Source organism: Dendrobates tinctorius, unplaced genomic scaffold (genome assembly GCF_039654945.1).
Source record: "Dendrobates tinctorius isolate UK_male_01 unplaced genomic scaffold, ASM3965494v1 ptg000106l, whole genome shotgun sequence".
Taxonomy (NCBI): Eukaryota; Metazoa; Chordata; class Amphibia; order Anura; family Dendrobatidae; genus Dendrobates; species Dendrobates tinctorius.
The window spans coordinates 545,314-571,595 of record NW_027361774.1 but is presented as its reverse complement, the minus strand read 5'-3'; the positions used below and the strand labels follow the sequence as shown (position 1 = coordinate 571,595).

At 42.2% G+C, this 26,282-nt stretch overlaps 1 protein-coding gene across 1 annotated transcript in view; it reads right to left on the bottom strand.

Moving 5' to 3' along the window:
• Positions 1–1,360: 1,360 nt before the first annotated feature.
• The window catches only part of LOC141100529 (uncharacterized), a 74,386-nt gene continuing 49,464 nt past the window's right edge, over positions 1,361–26,282 (bottom strand). The window contains exons 3-4 of the mRNA XM_073589092.1: positions 21,056–21,061; positions 1,361–2,168 (exon numbers count right to left, since the gene is read on the bottom strand). Coding sequence (XP_073445193.1) covers positions 1,414–2,168; positions 21,056–21,061 — 761 coding nt within the window. The 3' untranslated portion in view covers positions 1,361–1,413. The remainder of the gene's footprint in view (positions 2,169–21,055; positions 21,062–26,282) is intronic.

Sequence of the window (26,282 nt, the reverse complement as noted above, 5' to 3'; positions counted from 1 at the left end):
CGTCCTGCTCCGATGTCAGCAACTGCTTTATGCTTATAAGCAGCACATGGCATGGATGTCATACGTTGCTCACAAGCAGAGCTCAGCTGCCGGAGTACTCAATGGGACTGTGCGCACAGAGAGCAGTGAGTATTCATTCCTCTTCAGTAGCGCGCAGTGTCAGCCACCGGCTTCCTGCTGCTGCCGGCGGTCACGTGTGCCGCTACTTAAGAGAAATGAATATTCATTGGATTCATCATTCATTCATTAGGAGACTATTTAATACTGAACCATATTCAAGCGGGACTAGACGAAGAAAACCCTAAAACCATGTATCATGTTATCTGAAACAGTCAGAAAACTATCCACATATTGGCAGATCCCAGACCTCAAACTATATACTGTGTAAGTTTACGAGATGGACTAAATGTATAGACTTGTTAGGAGACTATGTAGAAAAATAAATTTTTTTTTTTTACTATATTCATTGTGTTTATTATTCATTATCATTACTTTTGGATCGCCCCTCGTATAAGCCCCTCCAGTGTCAGGAATAGATAGTATGTGACAATCCCGTATATACCGCTCAGGGAGCACTTACCTTTCAGAGATAATTTCCATATCCATACTAAGTAATGGCACAGATCTCCCAGACATTATGACTGCACATATCCCTAGTCTTTATAACGATATTGCACTCATTCCCTGACAGACCGCAGCATGGCCATTAGTTAGAAGCTGCTAATGATCTTTGGAGCAGGTAAGTTTTCCCTGAGTGGTACATATTGGGCCGTCTGAAGACTGAGTTTAGTCTAGGACAATTTGTCTGCACTACTAATTAACAGCAGTTACATTACCAAACTAGGGAAGTCCCTATAGGAGAAAAACACAAGAATTATACTGTATTATCACATACTATCTATTCCTGACACTGGAGTGACTTATAAACTTACAAAGTATATAGTCTGAGGCCTGGAATCTGCCAATATGGGGCTGGTTTTCTGACTGTTTCGGATAACATGATTTTAGTTTTTTTTGTCTAGTCTCGCTTGAATATAGGTCAATATTAAATAGTCTCCTGATGAGTCGCCTTTGAGGACGATGAAGCCCATAGAAATGAGAGGTTGGAGAGTGAGTGTGTATACGTCACCTCATCCTATGTACTGAACTGTGGGGTACATGTTTTTTCTATTAGTCACCTACTGACTAACCCTCAGGGGGTGAATTATGGGTATAGTTTTACATTTGGAATTAATAAAGTTTAGTTTTATCCTTTTGTCAGCAAACATGAGGAATGACAAGAGACAACCCATTTGAGAAGATTCAGTTTTGGTTAAAACTATTCCAACACTATGAACATAAAAAAGGCTTCTCCCCTATGTGACATCTCTGATGTTTATTAACGGTTGATTTTCAAGTAAAATATTTCCCACATTAACAGGAAAAAGGCGTCTCCCCTGTGTCAGCTCTATGGTGATTAACTAAATCTGATTTCTGGTTAAAACATTTCCCACATTCTGAACAGGAAAAAAGCTTCTCTCCTGTGTGGGTTCTTTGGTGTTCATCAAGATTCCCTTTCTGGTTAAAACATTTCCCACATTCTGAACAGGAGAAAGGCCTCTCCCCTGTGTGAGATCTTTGGTGTCTAACAAAACGTGATTTCTCGTTAAAACATTTCCCACATTCTGAACAGGAAAAAGGCTTCTCCCCTGTGTGGGTTCTTTGATGGCGATCAAGACTTGTTTTCCATTTAAAACCTTTCCCACATTCTGAACATGAATATGGCTTCTCTGCTGTGTGAATTCTCTGATGTCTAACAAGACTTGAATTCTGAGTAAAACATTTCCCACATTCTGAACATGAAAAAGGCTTCTCTCCTGTGTGGGTTCTTTGGTGTTCATCAAGATTCCCTTTCTGGATAAAACATTTCCCACATTCTGAACAGGAAAAAGGCTTCTCCCCTGTGTGAGTTCTCTGGTGAGTAACAAAATGAGATTTCTTGTTAAAACAATGCCCACATTCTGAACATGAATATGGCTTCTCTGCTGTGTGAATTCTCTGATGTGTAACAAGACTTGAATTCCGGTTAAAACATTTTCCACATTCTGAACAGGAAAAAGGCTTTTCCCCTGTGTGAGTTCTATGGTGATTAACAAGCAGTGATTTACGTGCAAAACATTTCCCACATTCTGAACATGAAAATGACGTCTTTGTGTTAGGAGCAGTTTGTTTTTTATTGCCTCTTTTTTGACTTTGATTTTCCTTAGTAGTCAGTAATGAATCAGAAGATGGGACCTGTTTCATAGGATCAGATGACAGAACTTTGCTGTGAATGGATGATGATATATCTGGAGTAATAGCAATCACTTCAGTTGTATCTTGTAGGATCTCAAGATCATCAGATTTGAAAATTGAAGATGTCAGCTGTCCCTCTGATCTCCTGGTACAGTCATCTGCTAAGATAAAAAACAATTTTTTTTAATAAAATATCCTTGAGTTTTATATTTTTGAATGTTTCTACTTAAACTGTCCATAAAAATGGCAAGCTATGTAAAAAACTTTGATTATTTACCAAGACAATGACAGTTCACAGTCTAATAGAAAACCTTGTTGGATGAGCCAGTAGTGTGCGGTGTTCAACTGTTTGTTCATTCTGCCTCCCAAATATCGAATAAAAAGAAACCAATCAATGTAGGCGAAAATAATACCAATTCTCATCTCACAAAAACAAGACCCCACTCAGGTCCATCATCTGTCAATAGAAAAACAGATAAGGCAGGTTACAGTCAATGCTATAGTTAGGGTTAGTGTTGGGGCTAAAGTCAGGGTTTATTCTAAAGTTAGGGTTAGGCTAAAGAATTTTGCTTTTCTCAATTGTTTACCCAATAATTTAATCACGTCAGTCACGTCAGAGTTTTGTTTCCGGAAAAAAAAATAAAAACAAATAAAATGGCCGGTCAGTATTATAGTGCAGAGGAGGCTTATGCACTTTTATGTTCTGACAGTGAAGAAAGTGCAGTGTCAGATGGCGATGTGGATTTTGAGGGTTTTAGTAGCAGTGACAGTGATAGCTCAGAAATGAGCAGTGATTCTGGTCCATCCTCACACACAAGGACCAGTACAACAAGAAGGACAAATAGCGCTTCTGGAGAAATGTCTCCAACTCAGGGAACAATGCCCAGTACTAGCGCTGTCCCTAGTGCTCGTGAATTGGCGCACACCAATGTCCAAGGGGCTTTGCCTCTTGATGCAGCATTTCCCAGATGGGAGGCTTCGGATTCGGCTACTCCATTCATCCCTAATTTTAATGCCATTCCTGGTATAAATGTGGAGGTGGAAAATTTTGGACCAATTATTTTTTTAAAAATACATAAAATTCATTTGCGCTTACATGGAAAGCCGAGGGTATACTCAGTACATGTGCCTCTTATTCATATAAATTGATAGTAAGGTTTGGATAAATTAAAGTGATTAGTGACTACTAAAAATAATTTTTTATAAAAAATGGTGTTTTTGGTCCTAATTAGAAGTATTAAAGATAAAAAAGGCAACAGTCCAAGGAATCCTAAGCAGCTGAAAGATATCTGTCTTAATTGGTGACAGGACTGGTGGTTTTGGGAGCTAAATGTTCACATCAAAATGCAAATTAATGAATGCAAGCATAGAGCCATACCTGAGATCATGAATAGTAGCGGTTGGAAAGAGTGAGAAATGTAGGTAACTTGGTCCTTTTTTCAACGGTGATGATAGCGCTGAAAGTTCCCGTCCACAGACAGATGTCTGAGTCTCCAATCACATGTAGTTACTGCTGATGCCGTAAATCCTGAGATCAAGGCTGTCTTCCAGCGAAGAGTGCACGTGGACGTGCTGTCAGGAGCAAAGTCTGAAGAGCAACGATGGATAATCTGACACAATGGGTTCTGTCACGGCCAATGACAGCCCACCCGCCGCGTAATCGTCGTTGCAAGACGGTAATTTAGGCAGCTTGTCTGGATCTTTGGGAAATTTCCACATTGGAAAAATATCTGACCTTTAACTGTGTACCAAAGGGACTGGGGGTACACAAAACACTAACAGGAGATATTGGAGACCCAGAAATCTTAATGGAATGGGATGCCATGTTTCACGATTTTTCGAAAAGAGCAGTCTCCTTTATTATAGAGAAAAGGAGGAAAGAATTAATGAGGGTGCGTAAAGAAATTATTGATCTATTTGAGGAGATTAAGCCTTATGAATTTCATCCAGAAATCATACATCTTTCCGATAATATCAAAAAGAGGTTACGCAATAAGGAAAATGAAATTATGGAGAAAAAATGTAAAAAATTTGGGAGGGATTTTTCTACCACCATCATAGATAAAACTACATTAGTAACAGTATCGGAACATGGAAATGAACAAAGTATTAATCGGGATGGGGACTGCCAATCTTCCAAATTATTGACTTTGGATGAGATACAAGGAGGGGACACTACTCTCTTCACCTCCAGTGAGAGGTTCTCCATTCACCTGACCTAAGATATGGAAAACCCTACATGCAATGAAGTACCCATTGAAGAAGTATTGGCAACAATGCATATGGAAGAACCTCCTAATATATCAACACCAGTAACCTCTATAAGTTCTCAGGATAGATTTGCAGTTCTGGACAATTTAGATAATACCCCCTCTACATCTAGGGACAAGCAACCACGGAAAATCACTGATAAACCAGGTCCCAAATTACAGAGGAAACAACCAGTAAAAACAAAACAGAGCCACCTTCCTTTTTTTCAGGTGGGACTAAAACGAAACCCAAAAGGGGATGTAGGGGCGGGCAATTTACCAAAAAAAAGAATCAGTCAACATATTCAGCAAAAATCAACCAAACACTAATATCTGAACAGAAAATATTTAATTTAAGCCGACACCCTCTACAAGACAATGAACTTTGTTTACTAAAGAAAGGTTTGAAGTATGCTCCCAGTGCCAAGTTCAACAAATTTCAGGCATTTATTGGGATCAAATTATTTATGAGGAAATTGGCTTTGAAAAAGCATTATATGAAAAAGAATAATATTGGAATTAATCCCAACATCTCCCCTTGCGTAACCGACCCCTATCAGCATACTGCTTTAAAGAAAAAAATCGAACTTTAACCCGCTTCAAGAATATTCAGAAGCCTTTGAAGCATTCCAAAGTAATGTTATACATGAGATCAGAAAAGTATCTGAAAAAAGATGCAATAAATTTAAACGCAATTTGTCTTATCAAGAAACCAAAGCTCTGAGACAATTACAGTGGAATAAGGAACTAACAATATGACCGGCAGACAAGGGCGGGGGTATAGTTATACTTAATACTTCAGACTATGAGAACGAATCTTCCCGCATTCTTGGTGATACAAATACCTATAAAGTATTACTTAACCCCTTCACCCCCAAGGGTGGTTTGCACGTTCATGACCGGGCCAATTTTTACAATTCTGACCACTGTACCTTTATGAGGTCATAACTCTTGAACGCTTCCATGGATCCCGGTGATTCTGACATTGTTTTCTCGTGACATATTGTACTTCATGATAGTGGTAAAATTTCATTCAAATAACTTGCGTTTATTTGTGAGAAAAACGGAAATTTGGCGAAAATTTTGAAAATTTCGCACTTTTCCAACTTTGAATTTTTATGCCCTTAAATCACAGAGATACGGCACACAAAAAACTTGATAACTAACATTTCCCACATGTTTACTTTACATCAGCACAATTTTGGAACCAAAATTTTTTTTTGTTAGGAAGTTATAAGGGTTAAAAGTTGACCAGCGATTTCTCATTTTTACAACACCATTTTATTTTTAGGACCACATCACATTTGAAGCCACTTTGAGGGGTCTATATGATAGAAAATACACAAAAGTGACACCATTCTAAAAACTGCACCCCTTAAGGTGCTCAAAACCACATTCAAGAAGTTTATTAACCCTTTAGGTGCGTCACAGGAATTTTTTTGAATATTTAAAAAAAAATGAACATCTAACTTTTTTTCATAAAAAAAATACTTCAGGTTCAATTTTTTTTATTTTACCAAGGGTAACAGGAGAAATTGAACTGCAAAAGTTATTGTGCAATTTGTCCTGAGTACGCAGATACCTGATATGTGGGGGGGAACGACTGTTTCGGCGCATGGCAGAGCTCAGAATGGAAGGAGCGCCGTTTGACTTTTTCAATGCAAAATTCAGATTGGACGCCATGTCACGTTTGGAGAGTCCCTGATGTACCTAAACAGTGGAAACCCCCTACAAGTGACCCCATTTTGGAAACTAGACCCCCCAAGGAACTTATCTAGATATGTGGTGAGAACTTTGAACCCACAAGGGCTTTACAGAAGTTTATAACGTACAGCGGTACAATTAAAAATCATATTTTTTCCACAAAAATGATCTTTTCACCCCAATTTTTATTTTCCCAAGGGTAACAGGACCCTAAAAGTTATTGTGCAATTTGTCCTGAGTACGCCGATACCCCACATGTGGGGGTAAACCACTATTTGGGCGCATGGCAGAGCTCGGAAGGGAAGCAGCGCCATTTGACGTTTTTGGCTGGAATTGAGATCGGACACCATGTCGCGTTTGGGAAAACCCCTGATGTACCAAAACAGTGGAAACCCCCCACAAATGACACCATTTTGGAAACTAGACCCCCTAAGGAACTTATCCAGATGTGTGGTGAGAACTTTGAACCCCCATGGGCTTCACAGAAGTTTATAACATAAAGCCATACAATTAAAAAATCATATTTTTTCCACAAAAATGATCTTTTCACCCTCAATTCTTATTTTTCCAAGGGTAACAGGACCCTAAAAGTTATTGTGCAATTTGTCCTGAGTACGCTGATACCCCACATGTGGGGGTAAACCACTATTTGGGCGCATGGCAGAGCTCGGAAGGGAAGCAGCGCCATTTGACGTTTTTGGCTGGAATTGAGATCGGACACCATGTCGCGTTTGGAAAACTCCTGATGTACCAAAACAGTGGAACCCCCCCACAAATGACACCATTTTGGAAACTAGACCCCCTAAGGAACTTATCTAGATGTGTGGTGAGCACTTTGACCCCCCCCAGTGCTTCACAGAAGTTTACAACGCCCGGGCGTGAAAATAAAAAATTCGTATTTTTTCCACAAACATGATCTTTTAGTCACCATTTTTTTATTTTCCCAAGGGTACCAGGAGAAATTGGACCCCAAAAGTTGTTGTCCAATTTGTCCTGAGTATGCTCATACCCCATATGTGGGAGAAAACTACTGTATGGGCACACGTCGGGGCTCGGAAGGGAAGTAGTGACGTTTTGGAATGCAGACTTTGATGGAATGGTCTGCGGGTGTCATGTTGCCTTTGGAGAGCCCCTAATGTACCTAAACAGTGGAAACCCCCCACAAATGACACCATTTTGTAAACTAGACCCCCCAAGGAACTTATCTAGATGTGTGGTGAGCACTTTGACCCCCCCAGTGCTTCACAGAAGTTTACAACGCCCGGGCGTGAAAATAAAAAATTCGTATTTTTTCCACAAACATGATCTTTTAGTCACCATTTTTTTATTTTCCCAAGGGTACCAGGAGAAATTGGACCCCAAAAGTTGTTGTCCAATTTGTCCTGAGTACGCTGCTACCCCATATGTGGGAGAAAACTACTGTATGGGCACACGTCGGGGCTCGGAAGGGAAGTAGTGACGTTTTGGAATGCAGACTTTGATGGAATGGTCTGCGGGTGTCATGTGCGTTTGGAGAGCCCCTGATGTACCTAAACTATTGAAACTCCCCACAAGTGACCCCATTTTGGACACTAGACCCCCCACGGAACTTATCTAGATGTGTGGTGAGCACTTTGAACCCCCAAGTGCTTCACAGAAGTTTATAACACTCGGATGTGAAAATAAAAAAATCATTTTTTTCCACAAAAATGATATTTTTGCCCCCAATTTTCTATTTTCCTAAGGGTAACAGGAGAAATTGGACCCCAAAAATTGTTTTGCAATTTGTCCTGAGTAGGCTGCTACCCTACATGTGGGGGTAAAACACTGTTTGGGCGCATAGCAGAGCTTGGAAGGGAAGGAGCACCATTTGACTTTTTCAACTCAGAATTGGCTGGAATTGAGATCAGACGCCATGTTGCATTTGGAGAGCCCCTGATGTGCCCAAACAGTGGAAACCCCCAATTCTAACTCCAACCCGAACCCCAACACGCCCCTAACCCTAGCCCTAACCCTAGCCCTAAACCTAGCCCTAACCCTAACCCTAGCCCTAATCCTAACCCTAACCCTACCCCCAACCCTACCCCAACACACCCCTAGCCCTAACCCTAATGGAAAAATGGAAATAAATACATTTTTTTATTTTATTATTTTTCCCTAACTAAGGGGGTGATAACGGGGGGTTTGATTTTACTATTTATGGCGGTTTTTATATTTGGCTGCTGTCGCACGCTAAAAGACGCTTTTTATTGTAAAAATAGTTTTTGCATCACCACATATTGAGAGCTATAATTTTTCCGTATTTTGACCCACCGAGTCATGTGAGGTCTTATTTTTTGCGGGACGAGTTGACGTTTTTATTGGTACCATTTTCGGGCACGTGAAATTTTTTGATCGCTTTTTATTCCGATTTTTGGGACGCAGAATGAACAAAAACCAGCATTTCATGAATTTCTTTTGGGGGGGTGCGTTTACACCGTTCCGCGTGCGGTAAAATTGATAAAGCGGTTTTATTCTTCGGGTCAGTACGGTTACAGCGATACCTCATTTAGGTCGTTTTTTTATGTTTTTGTCGGTTTTATGCAATGAAAACTATTTTATATAAAAAATAATTATTTTTGCATCGCTTTATTCTGCGAGTTATAACTTTTTTATTTTTTCGCTGATGATGCTGTATGGCAGCTTGTTTTTTGCGGGACAAGATGACGTTTTCAGCGGTACCATGCATATTTATATGCGTCTTTTTGATCGCGCGTTATTGCACTTTTTGTTTGGCGGTATGATAATAAATCATTATTTTTTGCTTCGTTTTTTATTTTTATTTTTTAAGGGGTTCGCTAAAGGGGTTAACTAATGGGACAGTTTTATAGGGCAGGTCATTACGGACGCGGCGATACCTAATATGTGTACTTTTGTTTCTTTTTTTATTATTTTCAAAAAATGAATTTATTGGGGAATATTTTTATTTTTTTTTACTAATTTATTTGGCGATTTTTTTAAATTTATTTTTACACTTTTTTTTAATTTTTTTTTTACTTTATTACATAGTCCCAGGTGGGACATCACTGTCCTGTGACAGATCGCTGATCTGTCACATCACAGATCACTGTGACAGATCAGCAATCTGTCACAGGCAGTGCACAAGGCTTCCTCATGCCTGCGCTTTGCAGGCACTGAGGAAGCCAGCTTCCCCAGGCCCCCGTCGCCATCTTGGATTCGGGGGCCTGGAGGAAAGGAGCCCCCCGCAGCAGCGCTGCACATTGCGCTGCCGTGGGGGGCTCAGGGAAGCACGGAGGGAGCCCCCTCCCTGCCGATGCTTCCCTTTAACTCCCGGTACACCGCGATCGCGTTTGATCGCGGTGTGCAAGGGGTTAACGTGTCGGGGGCGGTCCGTGACCGCCCCTGACACATTGTGCCGGGTGTCAGCTGTGATAATCAGCTGACACCCGGCCGCGATCAGCGGCGCTCACCACGTGGGCGCCGCTGATCGCGGTAGACGTACTATCCCGTCCCCGGTCATACGGGCCCGGGTACCGTGGACGGGATAGTACGTCTCATGTCAGGAAGGGGTTAATGACCCCTCTGATATATATCTAATAGAAATGCGTGACTTGATTAAGAGGGGCCTTATGAATGGGCTCCTCAACAAGCAAGAATTTTATAGATACTCCATGTCCAAAAGTTCCCTATTTTTATTACTTACCGAAAGTGCACAAAGACCTAAAAAATCCACCCGGGAGACCAATTATTTCTGCTATTGGGGGTCTAACATCAAATTTATCTAAATTTGTGGACTGTCATTTACAACCATTGATACCGAAACTTCCAGCATATCTTAAAGACAGTACCCACATTTTAAATATTCTAATGGATGTAAAATGGCGTGAACATTACATTATAGGTACAATGGATATCACCTCTCTATATACTGTCATTCAGCACCAGAAAGGTTGTGAAGCGGTTAGGTACTTTTTGGGGATGGTAGACACATTACCCCATGACCAAATTGATTTTATTTTAGAATGTATTAATTTTATTTTAACTCATAATTATTTTAAATTCGGGATGCACTACTACTCCCAGCAGTGGGGTACAGCCATGGGTACCAGGTTCGCTCCTAGCTATGCAAATCTGTATGTCGGACGATGGGAACATGAAACCATCTATCCGGGAGGCAAGCTACGGGCGAACCTGGTACTTTGGCATCGTTTTATAGACGATATTATATTTATATGGTCTGGTGGTCCTGATTCACTGAAACAATTTTTTAATGAACTTAATAAAAATATGTATTTTTTAAAATTTTCTATGACCACCAGCACTAGTGAGATCAACTTTCTTGATTTAAAGATCTTTACAGAAGATAATAAAATAATGACACGAGTATACCATAAGCCCACTGATTCTAATGACTTTATATCATTGGATAGCTGCCATCTACCCAGCTGGCTATTGAACGTCCCGAAAAGTCAGCTAATAAGAGCACATCGGAACTGCTCCAAAAAAGAGGACTTTAATCAAGAGGCAGTGGCTATGATAGATAGGTTTGCCAATAAGGGATAAGATCGAGAGTTTTTACAAAAAACGAAAGAAACAGTAGAGAAAATACTGAGGGAACAGCTGTTACAACCATGCAAGCAGAAAAATGAATATGCAGCTGTAGAGGACATACCTATAATCATACAATACAATGCAAATAGTGCAATTCTCAAGAAAATTGTTAAGAGAAATTGGAATATTTTGAGAAATGATAGGATTATAGGAGAATCTTTACCACCATATCCTAAATTTATTTTTCGCAAAGTGCAAAACCTGGGCAATATGATAGCCCCCTCTATTTCTAAACCTTTCGAAACGGGCAGTAATAATGAGGTTACACTACCAGCCGGTTTTTTTCCCTGTAAAAAATGTGGACCTTGCAAAAAACTGGCCAATAAGAAACAAAAGTCAATTGCCAATAAATTTGCAGAGCTACACATAAAGGAGTTTATCACATGCAACACAACTGGTGTTATATATGGTATTACTTGCCCTTGTGGCAAGATATACATTGGCCGTACTATACGCCCGATGCATATTCGAATAGCTGAGCATTTGCGCAATATTACTAACAGATTTACTGGCCACCCACTCTCTCAGCATTTCCTTACCCACCATGGGGGTTCTATTAAGGGCATTATAACCACTGGTATATGAATAGTTAAAAGGAGCTGGAGGAAAGGGAACTTTATTCAGCAAATGTCCAGGGAGGAGAGTAAAATTATTTTTGAGATGAACACCTTGATCCCGAATGGCCTAAACAGTGAAATTGAGCTGTTCGCTTTTAATGTCTGAACTTAGTCATAGGAGAGCCGTGGATATATAAGCACTGATAGAACTCTAATGGACCTTCTCTGATGAAGGAATCCGCTGATTCTGAAACGCGTCAGAAATTTGTCAGGTCCAACCAGTGCCTGCTAACCATTCACGTGCTTTTACACGTGGCCGTGACGTCACGCAGGGTCCTGCACTATCCAGGCATACCCTGTTGGTTTACTATCCAGACACGCTGCCTAAATTACCGTCTTGCAACGACGATTACGCGGCGGGTGGGCTATCTGTCATTGGCCGTGACAGAACCCATTGTGTCAGATTATCCATCGTTGCTCTTCAGACTTTGCTCCTGACAGCACGTCCACGTGCACTCTTCGCTGGAAGACAGCCTTGATCTCAGGATTTACGGCATCAGCAGTAACTACATGTGATTGGAGACTCAGACATCTGTCTGTGGACGGGAACTTTCAGCGCTATCATCACCGTTGAAAAAAGGACCAAGTTACCTACATTTCTCACTCTTTCCAACCGCTACTATTCATGATCTCAGGTATGGCTCTATGCTTGCATTCATTAATTTGCATTTTGATGTGAACATTTAGCTCCCAAAACCACCAGTCCTGTCACCAATTAAGACAGATATCTTTCAGCTGCTTAGGATTCCTTGGACTGTTGCCTTTTTTATCTTTAATACTTCTAATTAGGACCAAAAACACCATTTTTTATAAAAAATTATTTTTAGTAGTCACTAATCACTTTAATTTATCCAAACCTTACTATCAATTTATATGAATAAGAGGCACATGTACTGAGTATACCCTCGGCTTTCCATGTAAGCGCAAATGAATTTTATGTATTTTTGATTTTTACCCTGGGACTTTTTTAGTGGCACTGTCTACATTTTGCTGCTATTGGAGCCGGTATCCGAGTTGCATGCGCCTAATATTATTTTTATCTACCAATTATTTTTTTAATTTGTTTCTGACAGACAGCTTGCTAGAGCATATTGTCCTACAAATTTATAAGCGTCCCAATTCATCAGCCAGAATCCACGATCCTATTATGCTAGGTCACATTTATGGAACCAACTAATGTCCTAGAAATGAAAACATTTTTAGGACTTATATTCGCTATGGGGCTTGTTAAATAAACGAGCATTCAGTCCTATTGGTCCAACCGCCCTGTTCAAGCCACCCCTATGATTTCTGCCGTTCTTCCTAGGACCCGTTATGAAATGCTCATGAGATTTTGGCATTTTAACGACAATAGTCAATGCCTGCCCAGAAATGCCCCAGAACATGACAGACTATTCAAAATCAGACCTATCATCGAAGACTTGACATAAAAGTTCTTAAAGCTTTACACCCCAACAGAAAACATTTCCATTGATGAGTCCCTTGTAAAATTGAAAGGAAGACTGCACCTCAAGCAATTTATTCCTTCTAAGAGGGCAAGGTTCGGAATAAAGCTCTATAAAATGTGCGAGAGATAAACCGGATACACATCAGCTTTTCACATTTATGAGGGGAAAGACAGCGAACTAAACCCACCAGGAGGCCCTACTTATCTGGGGACATCTGGAAAAATCGTTTGGGAGCTGATAACTCCATTTTTACAAAAAGGCTACAATCTGTATGTTGACAACTACTACACCAGCATACCCCTATTTAAAAGTCTGGTTGAACAAAACAGAGACTTGTGGGACCATTCGCAAAAACCGTCAGGGGTTTCCACAATCATTGGTCAAAGAAAATTTCCGAAAGGGGCAGTCAGGGGCTTTACACAATGGAGAGCTGCTTGCGCTTAAGTATAAGGATAAAAAAAAAGATATTTTTATCCTGAGCTCGATCCACACAGATGCCACAAGGGCCACTGCAGACCAACAGGGATCCACTACTCCAAAACCTGTGTCTGTCATTGACAACAACAAATATATGGGGTGTGGACCTTGCAGATCAGGTTCTACAGCCATACCAGGTATCAAGAAAATCATATATCTGGCATAAAAAGTTAGTCATGTATTTTTTTTTCAGGTGGCCACATATAATTCTTTTGAGTTATACAAAAAAGCAGGAAATGCAGATACTTTCCTTGATTATCAGGAAAAGGTCACTGAAAATCTTGTTTTTGATAATTTTGTCCCCGCCAACCCTTTAGAATGTGAAGATGTCAGAAGACTCACTGAGCGACATTTTATTGTACTCATCCCAGGGACTGAAACAAGAAAGAACCCCCAGAGAAGATGTCGTGTATGTTCCAAGAGAGGAATGAGGCATGATACCCGCTATTATTACCCACAATGCCCATCATTGCCAGCCTTATGCCTCCATGTCTGCTTTAACCCCCAAGGGTGGTTTCCACGTTCATGACCGGGCCAATTTTTACAATTCTGACCACTGTCCCTTTATGAGTTAATAACTCTGAAACGCTTCCATGGATCCCGGTGATTCTGACAATGTTTTCTCATGACATATTGTTCTTCATGTTAGTGGTAAAATTTTATTCAAATAACTTGTGTTTATTTGTGAAACAATGGAAATTTGGCAAAAATTTTGAAAATTTCGCAGTTTTCCAAATTTGAATTTTTATGCCTTTAAATCACAGAGATACGACACACAAAATACTTAATAAATAACATTTCCCACATATTTACTTTACATCAGCACAATTTTGGAACCAAAATTTTTTTTTGTTAGGAAGTTATAAGGGTTAAAAGTTGACCAGCCATTTCTCATTTTTACAACACCATTTTATTTTTACGGACCACATCACATTTGAAGTCACTTTGAGGGGTCTACATGATAGAAAATGCCCAAAAGTGACACCATTCTAAAAACTGCACCCCTCAAGGTGTTCAAAACCACATTCATGAAGTTTATTAACCCTTCAGGTGCTTCACATGAATTTTTTTAATGTTTAAAAAAAAGAACATTTAACTTTTTTTCATAAAAAAATTACGTCAGGTTCAATTTTTTTTTATTTTACCAAGGGTAACAGGATAAATTGGACTGCTAAAGTTATTGTGCAATTTATCCTGAGTACACTGACACCTGATATGTGGGGGGAACCACTGTTCGGGCACATGGCAGAGCTCAGAAGGGAAGGAGCGCCGTTTGACTTTTTCAATGTAAAATTGCCTGGAATTCAGATCGGACACCATTTCACGTTTGGAGAGCCCCTGATGAACCTAAACAGTGGAAACCCCCCACAAGTGACCCCATTTTGGAAACTAGACCCCCCCAAGGAACTTATCTAGATATGTGGTGAGAACTTTGAACCCACAAGGGCTTCACAGAAGTTTATAATGTACAGCCGTACAATTACAAAAATCATATTTTTTTCCACAAAAATGATCTTTTCACCCCCAATTTTTATTTTCCCAAGGGTAAGAGGACCCTAAAAGTTATTGTGCAATTTCTCCTGAGTACGCTGATACCCCATATGTGGGAGTAAACGACTATTTGGGCGCATGGCAGAGCTCAGAAGGGAAGCAGCGCCATTTGGCTTTTTTGGCTGGAATTGAGATCGGACACCATGTCGCATTTGGAAAGCCCCTGATGTGCCAAAACAGTGGAAACCCCCCACAAATGACACCAATTTTCCCCACAAATAACACCAATTTGGAAACTAGACCGCCCAAGGAACTTATCTAGATGTGTGGTGAGCACTTTGAAAGCCCAAGGGCTTCACAGAAGATTATAACGCCCGGGCGTGAAAATAAAAAAATCATATTTTTTCCACAAACATGATCTTTTAGTCCCCAATTTTTTTATTTTCCCAAGGGTAACAGGAGAAATTGGACCCCAAAAGTTGTTATCCAATTTTTCTTGAGTACGCTGATACCCAATATGTGGGCACACGTCGGGGCTCGGAAGGGAAGTAGTGACGTTTTGGAATGCAGACTTTGATGGAATGGTCTGCTGGTGTCATGTGCGTTTGGAGAGCCCCTGATGTACCTAAACTATTGAAACTCCCCACAAGTGACCCCATTTTGGAAACTAGACCCCCCACGGAACTTATTTAGATGTGTGGTGAGCACTTTGAACCCCCAAGAGATTCACAGAAGTTTATAACACCCAGGCGTGAAAATAAAAAAATCATTTTTTTCCACAAAAATTATGTTTTTGCCCCCAATTTTCTATCTTCCTAAGGGTAACAGGATAAATTGGACCCCAAAAGTTGTTTTGCAATTTGTCCTGAGTAGGCTGATATCCCATATGTGGGGGTAAAACACTGTTGGGGCGCATGGCAGAGCTTGGAAGGGAAGGAGCACCGTTGACTCTTTCAGCGCAGAATTGGCTGGAATTGAGATCAGATGCCAGGTTGCGTTTGGAGAGCCCCTGATGTGCCCAAACAGTGGAAACCCCCAATTTTAACTCCAACCCTAACCCCAACACACCCCTAACCCTAATCTCAGCCCAGACCCTAATGGGAAAATGGAAATAAATACATTTTCTTTTAATTTTATTATTTTTCCCTAACTAAGGGGGTGATAGCGGGGGGTTTGATTTACTATTTATGGCGGTTTTTATGTTTGTCAGCTGTCGCACGCTAAAAGACGCTTTTTATTGTAAAAATAGTTTTTGTATCACCACATATTGAGAGCTATAACTTTTCCATATTTTGACTCACCCAGTCATGTGAGGTCTTATTTTTTGCGGTACGAGTTGACGGTTTTATTGGTACCATTTTCGGGCACGTGACATTTTTTGATCGCTTTTTATTCCGATTTTTGGGATGCAAAATGAACAAAAACCAGCATCTCAAGAATTTCTTTTGGGGGGGGGGGGCGTTTACAACGTTCCGCGTGCGGTGAAATTGATAAGGCAGGTTTATTCTTCGGGTCTGTACGATTACAGCGATACCTCATTTATGTCTTTTTTTATGTTTTGTCGGTTTTATGCAATAAAAACAATTTTATATAAAAAATAATTATTCTTGCATCGCTTTTTTCTGCGAGCTATAACTTTTTTATTTTTTCGCTGATGATACTATGTGGTGGCTCGTTTTTTGCGGGACAAGATGACATTTTCATCGGTACCATGGATATTTATATCTGTCTTTTTGATTGCGCGTTATTGCACTTTTTGTTCGGCGGTATGATAATAAAGCATTGTTTTTTGACTGGTTTGTTTTTTATAAGGAGTTCACTAAAGGGGTTAACTAGGGCGACAGTTTTATAGGACTGGTCGTTACGGACGCGGAGATATTAAATATGTGTACTTTTATTGTTTTGGGTTTTTTTTTATTTCCAAAAAATGAATTTATTAGGGAATATATATATTTTTTTTAATTTATTTAGTGATTTTTTTACAAATTATTTTTACACTTTTTTTTTTTACTTTATTACATTGTCCCAGGGGGGACATAACTGTCACATCACAGATCGTTGTGACAGATCAGCGATCTGTCACAGTCAGTGCTGGAGGCTTCCTCATGCTGGCGCTTTGCAGGCTCTGAGGAAGTCAGCTCCCTGCAGGCCCCCGAAGGTCCCCGCCGCCATTTTGGATCCGGGGACGTGCAGGGAAGGAGGCCCCCGCAGCAGCACTGCACATTGCGCTGCTGCGGGGGTCTCAGGGAAGCACGGAGGGAGCCCCCTCCCTGCCGATGCTTCCCTAAACTCCTGGTCCACTGCGATCGTGTTTGATTGCAGTGTGCCAGGGGTTAACATGTCGGGGGTGGTCCGTGACCGCCCCTGACACGTAGTGCCGGGTGTCAGCTGTGATAATCAGCTGACACCCGGCCGCGATCAGCTGCACTCACCACGTAGTAACCCGTCCATGGGCAGAGGGGCCCGGGTCCCATGGATGGGATAGTACATCAGATGGCAGAAAGGGGTTAAAATCTTCCACACAGAACCACGTTTTTGAACTGTTTTGACATTCAAGCATTTGGATTATTTAGTGACAGACACATTTGAGTAGAGCTGACTTAATAATTTCCGGGGGTAGGTGGGGGGAGGTCTCCAGAGACACAAGCTGGGCACAATATATTGGGCACTACAATGACATTTTTGCAATTTTTGCTCTGAAACTTCTACTACGAGTTTCTGGAAATCATCCATGTAGTGAAAATAATAATAATAATAATAATCTTTATTTATATAGCGCCAACATATTCCGCAGCGCTTTACAGTTTAACAGTTTCAAAACACAAGTCATAAGTAACAACATTAACAATACAATAAATAAAGCAAAATAAGACGAAATAAGTCGTCCCTGCTGGTGAGAGCTTACACTCTACAATGAGGTGGGGGAGACACAGAGTACAGGGGTGTATTTACAATGGTGTATTTATAATGATGGTCCAGCCATCTTGAAGGAGTGAAGGATGGATGGAGATAGTGAATGGGCTACACACGCACACTTACACATAGAATGACTTTGATTAGTGAATGTGATAGGCCGCTCTGAACAAATGTGTTTTGAGGGAGCGCCTAAAACTGTGCAAATTGTGGTTAGTCCTAATTTCTTGGGGTAGAGTATTCCAGAGGATAGGAGCAGCACGGGAGAAGTCTTGGAGTCGGGAGTGGGAGGTACGGATTAGTGCAGAGATTAGTCGAAAGTCGCTTGCAGAGCGCAGCGATCGGCTGGGCCGATAGACAGAAATGAAGGAGGAGATGTAGGGGGGTGCCGCCCCGTGGAGAGCTTTGTGGGTGAGAACAAGTACTTTGAATTGGATCCTATAATGAATGGGCAGCCAATGTAAGGACTGGCGAAGAGAGGACACGTCCGAGTACCGATTACCCAGATGGACGATCCTGGCCGCTGCATTAAGTATGGACTGGAGAGGGGATAGTCGAGTGACGGGGAGGCCAATTAAGAGAGCATTGCAGTAATCCAGGCGGGAGTGGATCAATGCAACAGTGAGGGTTTTTGTCGTTCCCATGGTGAGAAAAGGGCGGATTCTAGAGATGTTCTTTAAGTGTAAGCGGCAAGAGCGGGCAAGAGATTGTATATGGAATGTGAAGGAGAGATTGGTGTCAAACATAACAGCGCGCCTGCTGCCGGGGTGTTATTGTGGTGCCACTGACGGAGAGGGAAATGTCAGATTTAGGGAGGTTTTTTTTTAATCAGATAAATTTTTATTAATATTACCAATTACATCATATGCATGACATCAAGCAATTTTTTTTAACATACAATCATGTTTATATTAACAAAACTTCCCCCTCCCTTTCCCCCCCCCCAACCCCCCCCCCCCCCCCCGAGATCCCTTCGGTGTCTTCCCCGATCCTCGTCCAGTACACTTTCCATCATCCATATATATAGTTATGCAATGTGCGTATCTTCCATAGCCAATGCCACCCTCCCACCCCTCTAACTCCAATCTACCCATGGCTGCCATATCTTGTGAAACACCTCAAGTTTATTTCTCTTAGTATAGATACTTTTTTCCAATGAAATTATATGCTCCGCCTGCACAAGAAATTCCCGTCTAGTCGGGGGCTCTTCCCTGATCCAAAACCGGGCAATCAATTTCCTTGCTATGAACAACAGTCTGGCAATCGCCAATTTGACCATAGCCGTCACTTCCAATTCTTCAACAAAACCTAGAATACAAATCAAAGGGTCCCTGGGGATTTCACATCTATATATCCATTTGATCCGATTCAGTACAACTGTCCAGTATGTAGACAATCTGGGGCAACACCACAGCATGTGCATCATATCTGCCCGTTCCTGCGAACATCGTGGACAATCGGAATCAGACCTCAAACCCATCTTGAACAATCTATCAGGAGTTCTATAAGCTCTATGAATTACATACAGTTGAGACATCCTCCCAGGTTCGCTCATAGATATCTTAGGCACATATTCTAAAATAGATTCCCATCTATCATCCCCTATATCTCCCAGTTCAGCTTCCCACTTCGCTCTAGCCTTGATGGGATGACTAGCTAGAAAAGTAAAAAGTAAATCTCTGTACACCTCCGAGATTGCCCCCTTCGTCTCGCTGTTCCCCAAAATGGAGGCCAGCGCGACATCAGTCTGGATCTCAACAGGCCTCACCTGGCACTGTGACCGATATGCATGCTGAATTCTTTTATACTGATACAAATTAAAATGTGGAAGCTGGAACTCCGATTGTAGCTCTATGAATGATTTTAGTCTCCCCTGATCCACAAGCTGACTCATCCTTCTGATTCCTGCCTTTCTCCAAAGCCCAAATCCCTCCATTCGTTGGAACTCTTGCAAATTAATGTTATCCCATACTGGAGAGTATTTAGTAAGGCCCGTGACCCCCCTAATTTGTTTAACTTTCTCCCATACCTTATGAATAAGGAAAACCGTAGGAAACCTAGAGCCAAATTTAAGAAACCGCCCCCCTTCCAAGCTCTCTCCCAGAGGCCATTTCCCAAACAGCTTTCTCAAACTACTGGGCGATTGATCCTGTCCCGTCTCCTCCCCCCATCCTCCCATATGCTGACATTGTGCCGCTAGAAAATACACCCAGGGATTAGGAAGCGCCAACCCCCCGTCCTCTTTTGGCCTCTGCAACGTTTCTTGTTTAAACCGTGGGCTTTTTCCCCCCCATATTAGGTCGCCGAACAACGATTTAATTTTACCGAACCTACTCTGTGGGATCCAAATTGGAGAATTATGCAATACATATAGCAGCTGCGGCATCACAATCATTTTAAGAAGATTCACCCTTCCAATCACCGAGAGATGTAATTTGTTCCACGCCGAGACCTAAGAGCGAATTTTTTGTTACAGAGGGCTTAAATTGAGTTCTTCAAAACTACTCAAAGGAAGGGCGATCTGTATCCCCAGATATTTAAATCTCGAAATTACTCTCAATTTCGGTGATATTTCAATCTCCCCAATATCTCCATCCACCGTATCAATGGGCATAATGCACGATTTATCCCAGTTAATTTTGAGTCCGGAAAATTCCCCAAATTCCTCAATTAATGTCATCACATTATCCAAATTCTCCCCAGAGTCCCCCAGGTATAACAGAATATCGTCAGCGTACAGAGACACCTTCTCCTCCTTCCCACCATAAACAAATCCCTTTATCTCTTGTGTATTCCTTATTTTAATGGCCAGAGGCTCCACGGCGAGGGCGAACAGCAACGGAGATAATGGGCATCCCTGTCTCATACCCCTATGTAGTGAGAAACTGTCAGATAATTTATTATTTACTCTGATTTTTGCCGTTGGAGAGGAGTAAAGCAACCCCACCCAAGACATAAACCTAGGCCCGAATCCGAAGCCCAACAAGACCGACCACAAGTACTTCCATTCTACGCAATCAAAAGCCTTATGTGCATCCAAAGACACCACCACTCTTTTTCCCGCATTATCGGCCGGAATTTGCATATTTAAATATAATCTTCTTAGATTGATTGCTGTAGATTTATTGGGCATAAAACCCGATTGATCTGGGTGAATTATTTTAGCCACCACACGGGTCAACCTGTTGGCCAAGGCCTTTGCCAAAATCTTTATATCTGCCGTAAGGAGTGAGATCGGTCTGTAGGACTCCGGATCCAAAGGGTCTCTATCGGTTTTGGGAATGACCACAACTATGGCCTCTCTCATAGAAGTAGGCAACAGTCCCCTCCCCAACGATTCATCAAATACCGTCACCAAATTATTTATTACTTCTTCATTAAGTATTTTATAGACCTCCGTCGGAATACCATCTGCCCCTGGGGCCTTATTACCCACCATGTCCGCCAATGCCACCCTCAGCTCCTCCGCCGTAAGCGGCCTATCCATCCACTCTCTATCTTCATCCCCCAATCTAGGAAACTCAATCGCCCCCAAATAACTATCCATCTCCTCTTGACCTTTATGTACCTGTGAGGAATATAACTCACTGTAAAACTGTTTAAATACTTCCAAGATTTGATCCCCCTGTGAAACCACGATACCTTTCTTATTTTTAATTGCATATACATGGGAGGATTCCCGCTGTGCCGACGCCACCACCGAGAGCAGGTGCCCCACTTTTTCACCCTCCGCGTAGAATGCCTCATTCTGAAATGCCTGCCGTCTCTCTGCCTTACGGATATGAAGTTTATTAACTTCCGATTGGGCCACTTTCATACGGGTCTGCGTATCTGCATTACTCTGCGCACTCAATGCCTCCTCCGCTGCCCTTAGTTCCTCCATCACTGCTTTATCTTGATTTTGAGACTTGGTCTTATATCTAGATACTTCTCTGAATAAAATCCCTCTCAAAAAGGCCTTCATAGTATCCCAGACTATATGGCACTCGGCACTACCTTCATTTATCCTAAAAAATTCTCCCAATTCCTCTCCTACCTTTTCCATATCCAGCAACCGTAACCAAAAGGGGTGAATCTTCCATCCCATTCCTGTCAACCTTCCTCGTCCTCCCAATTGTAGAGACACCAACAGTGGGCAATGATCCGATAGGACCCTGGGCAGATATTCCACTTCCTGTACCAAATCATTCATTCCCTCATTTCCCAAAGCCACATCGATGCGAGACAATGATCCATATGTCGCCGAGTAACACGAATAAATATATTTCTCCATATTCCGAACTCTCCACAAGTCTAACCAACCAATTTCCCTCATGTAATGTCCAAAAGGTGTCACGTTCCCCCCTTCCCACCCCCCGTGTGTTTACCTTTATCCCAATGATCATTTGCAATATTATTCACATCACCTACTACGAGCAGCGGGACTCCCATCCATTTCCCAGATAAGTCCAGAATTTCCTGTATCTTTTTTCTAGAGAATGGTGGAGGGATATACAAGGACACAATACATAATAATCTATTCAAAATTTTACATACAATAAACACGTATTGCCCGTCCCTATCTATTATAGCCTCCACTTCTTCATATGGAGTAGAATTGTGGATTAACACCGACACTCCCCTTGCATAGGCCGAGTACGTCGAATGATACGCCTTCCTCACCCATCTTTTTTGTAACATAGCTACTTTATCATTTACCAGGTGCGTCTCTTAGAGGCAAATCACTGAGGGCCTCAGTTTCAGCATATATTGTAAAATTGCACCCCGTTTTGAAGCGTTAGCGAGACCCCTAACATTCCAGCTCAGAATCTTAATCTTATCCCCCATGATATGTTGCAATGCTGTTAAGGGGAGAATATATGGCACATGAATATATACAAGAATCAAAACTGTACCACTATATAGTGGCTTTGCTGAATAATAGGACCATGTTGCTTTAAGATACTTCTGATTTTCTGCTGAATTATTTCTGTGCATGACCCACCTAGGCTTCATGTAAACATTAGACACGTTATAACTAGAATCTCGGTCTTCCCCCCCCACCTTCCCACCTCCAGCCCCTATCTCAACTTCCCAACTAGAATGAACTCCCCTCCCCCTCCCCCCCCCTCCCGGATTTAGGGAGGTTAGTAGACGGCGGGAGCAGAAGTTCAGTTTTGGAGAGGTTGAGTTTCAGATAGAGAGTGGACATGATGTTGGAGACTGCGGACAGACAGTCACTGGCGTTCTGTAGTACAGCGGGGGTAAGGTCGGGGAATGACGTGTATAGTTGTGTGTCATCAGCATAAAGATGGTACTGAAAGCCAAATCTGCTGATGGTCTGTCCAATTGGGGCTGTGTAGAGAGAGAAGAGAAGGGGGCCAAGGACTGAGCCCTGAGGTACCCCGACAGCAAGAGGAAGAGGAGATGAAGTGGAGCCAGAGAACAAAACACTGAAGGAGCGGTCAGAGAGATAGGAAGAGAACCAGGAGAGAGCAGTGTCCTTAATGCCTAGTGACTGGAGCCTATGGAGTAGGAGACGGTGGTCAACAGTATCGAAAGCTGCAGATAGGTCAAGAAGATTGAGCAGAGAGTGGTCACCATTACGTTTTGCTGTCAGAAGGTCATTGGTCACTTTGATGAGTGCAGTTTCAGTCGAATGAAGGGGGCGGAAGCCGGACTGTGAAGGGTCTAGAAGGGAGTGAGTGGAGAGGTAACGGGTAAGGCGGGAGTAGACAAGGCGCTCCAAAAGTTTAGAGATGAAGGGGAGATTGGAGACTGGTCTGTAGTTGTATGTGCAGGATGGGTCGAGAGCGGGTTTCTTTAGTATTGGAGTAACGATGGCGTGTTTGAAGGAGGATGGGAAAATGCCCGAGGAGAGGGAGAGATTAAAGATTGTAGTTAGGTGGGTTGTGACGACTGGAGAGAGAGACTGGAGGAGATGTGAGGGAATAGGATCGGTAGTGCATGTAGTCGGACGAGAAGAAGAGAGGAGTCTGGAGACTTCTTCTTCTGTAATGGGATCAAATGTGGAAAGTGAGCCAGGGGAGATGCAGGAAGGGATGGGAGTCACAGCACTTGGTGGTTGGGAGCAGATTTCTTGACGGATATTATCTATTTTTTCTGTAAAGTGGGAGGCCAGGTCATCAGCACAAATGTCTGTGATAGGGGCTTGTGCTTTTGGCCTGAGGAGGGAGTGAAAAGTGTCAAAAAGTTTCTTGGGGTTGTTGGCTAGTGAGGAGATCAGGGTGGTGAAGTAGGTCTGTTTGGCAAGGTGAAGGGCAGCGGTATAGGTTCTTAACATAAATTTGAAGTGGATGAAGTCTTCTGGTGTGCGGGTTTTTCTCCATAGGCGTTGAGCACTCCTAGAGCATCGCTGGAGAAGTTTAGTTTGCGATGTGAGCCAAGGCTGTTTTACTCTGTGCTTGGAGGTTCTGAGGGTGAGGGGCGCTACCTGGTCAAGGGTGCTTCTAAGAGTGTCATTGTAGTGATGAACAGCCAGATTAGGACAGGAAGAAGAGGAGATTGGGGACAGTGATGAGTGTAGGGAGTCTGAAAGTGTCTGAGGGTTAATGGCTTGTAGATTTCTGGCTGTGTGGTAGGTAGGAGTGAGCTGGGGTGGGCGAGGATTTGTGAGCGTGAAGGAGAGAATGTTGTGGTCAGAGAGTGGAAGCGGTGAGTTATTTAGGTCACTATAATGACCTAAATGAAAATGGTCACTATATCCATACATGAATTCTCAGAGGGGTGTAATTTCTGGAAAGGGGTCACTTCAGAGAGGATTCTGTTGTTCTGGCACTTAGCGGCTCTCCAAAGTGCCACAACAGCAGAATCCCCCCTGAAGTGACCCCATTTTGGAAATGACACCCCTCTGGGAATTGGAAATGACACCCCTCTGTGAATTCATCTATGGTTGTAGTGACCATTTACCTATCTACCTAATTTCCAATGTAATATCTGGGGTTAAAACAACATTTTAGTCGTAAAAACGTACAATATTTTTCGGACTATAAGACGCACTTTTTCCCAAAAAATTTTGTGGGGAAATGGGGGTGTGTCTTATATTAGGAATATACTTACAAATGCTGTGGCGGCGGCACTCTGTGCTGCGTGGAGGGCTCCACCGGAATTTTGTCAAAGTCCAGAGATCCCCGCAGTTCCATTGCTGCGATGCGGTGGTCTCCAGAAAAATGGCCGCTGTGAACGGCCCATGCTCAGATTCAGAACTCGCCCCGAGATCTCGTTGCCAAGATCTGAATCTGAGCATGCGCCGCCCCCAGCTGCCATTCTCCCGGAGGCCACCGCATCGCAACAATGGAGCTGCAGCGGCCTCCGCCTTTGACAAAATGGCGGCGGAGCCACCCCACGCAGCACAGAGTGCCGCTGCCCCAGCACAGAGCGCTGCCGCCGCCACAGAACACAGTGCTGCCACCGCTCCAGCACAGAGCACTGCTGCCGCACCAGCTGGGATGGGATTTTCAGGGGCTCTGACAATGTGACATGTCACCCACAAACAATTCCAGCAAAATCTGCTCTCCAATATGGTGCTCATTCCCTTCTGAGTTCTGCCATGCACCCAAACAGTAGTATTCTCCCACACATGGGGTACCGGCGAGCTCAGGAGAAACTGCACAACAAACTGTATGGAGCAATTTCTCCTGTTACCCTTATGAAAATGCAAAATATGGAGCTCAAAAGATTTGTGAAAAATCTTATTTTTTTATTGCCACGGCTCTACGATATAAACTTCTGTGAAGAACCTGTGGGTTCAAGGTGCTCAATACACATCTGGATAAGTTCCCTAGGGGGTCTAGTTTCCAAAATGGGGTCCCTTGTTGGGGGTCTCCACTGTTTAGGCACATCAGGGGCTCTCCAAACGTGGCATGGCAACAGCTAATTATTCCAGCATATTTTACATTCAAAAAGTCAAATGGCGCTCCTTCCCTTCCGAGCCCTGCCGTGCACCCAGACAGTAGATTTCCCCCACTTATGGGGTATCGGCATGCTCAGGAGAAATTCTAAAACAAAATGTATAATCCATTTTCTCCTGTTACCCTTGCAAAAGTAAAAAAAAATTAGGTGCAAATGAAAATTTTTATTAAATTAGTAAATGTTTATTATTTCCTTCCACATTCCATTCATTCCTGTGAAGCACCTGAAGGGTTAATAAACTTCTTGAATGTGGTTTTGAGCACCTTGAGGGGTGCAGTCTTTAGAATGGGGTCACTTTTGGGTATTTTCTGTCATATTGACCCCCCAAACTCACTTAAAATGTGAAGTGGTCCCTAAAAAAATGGTTTTGTAAATTTTGTTGTAAAAATGAGAAATCGCTGTTTAACTTTTAACCCTTATAACTTACTAACCAAAAAATTTGATATAGTTGATATAGAGGCTACTGCGCAGGAACCGCCATCACCAGTGACATTTTGCTGGATGTAATTTTTTTCTAAGCCTCACAATAGTCACAACAGTATCAACAATAATATCAACACTATTATATGCATTATGTAAAAATGGGGGGCAGGTCAGTGAGGGGTCAG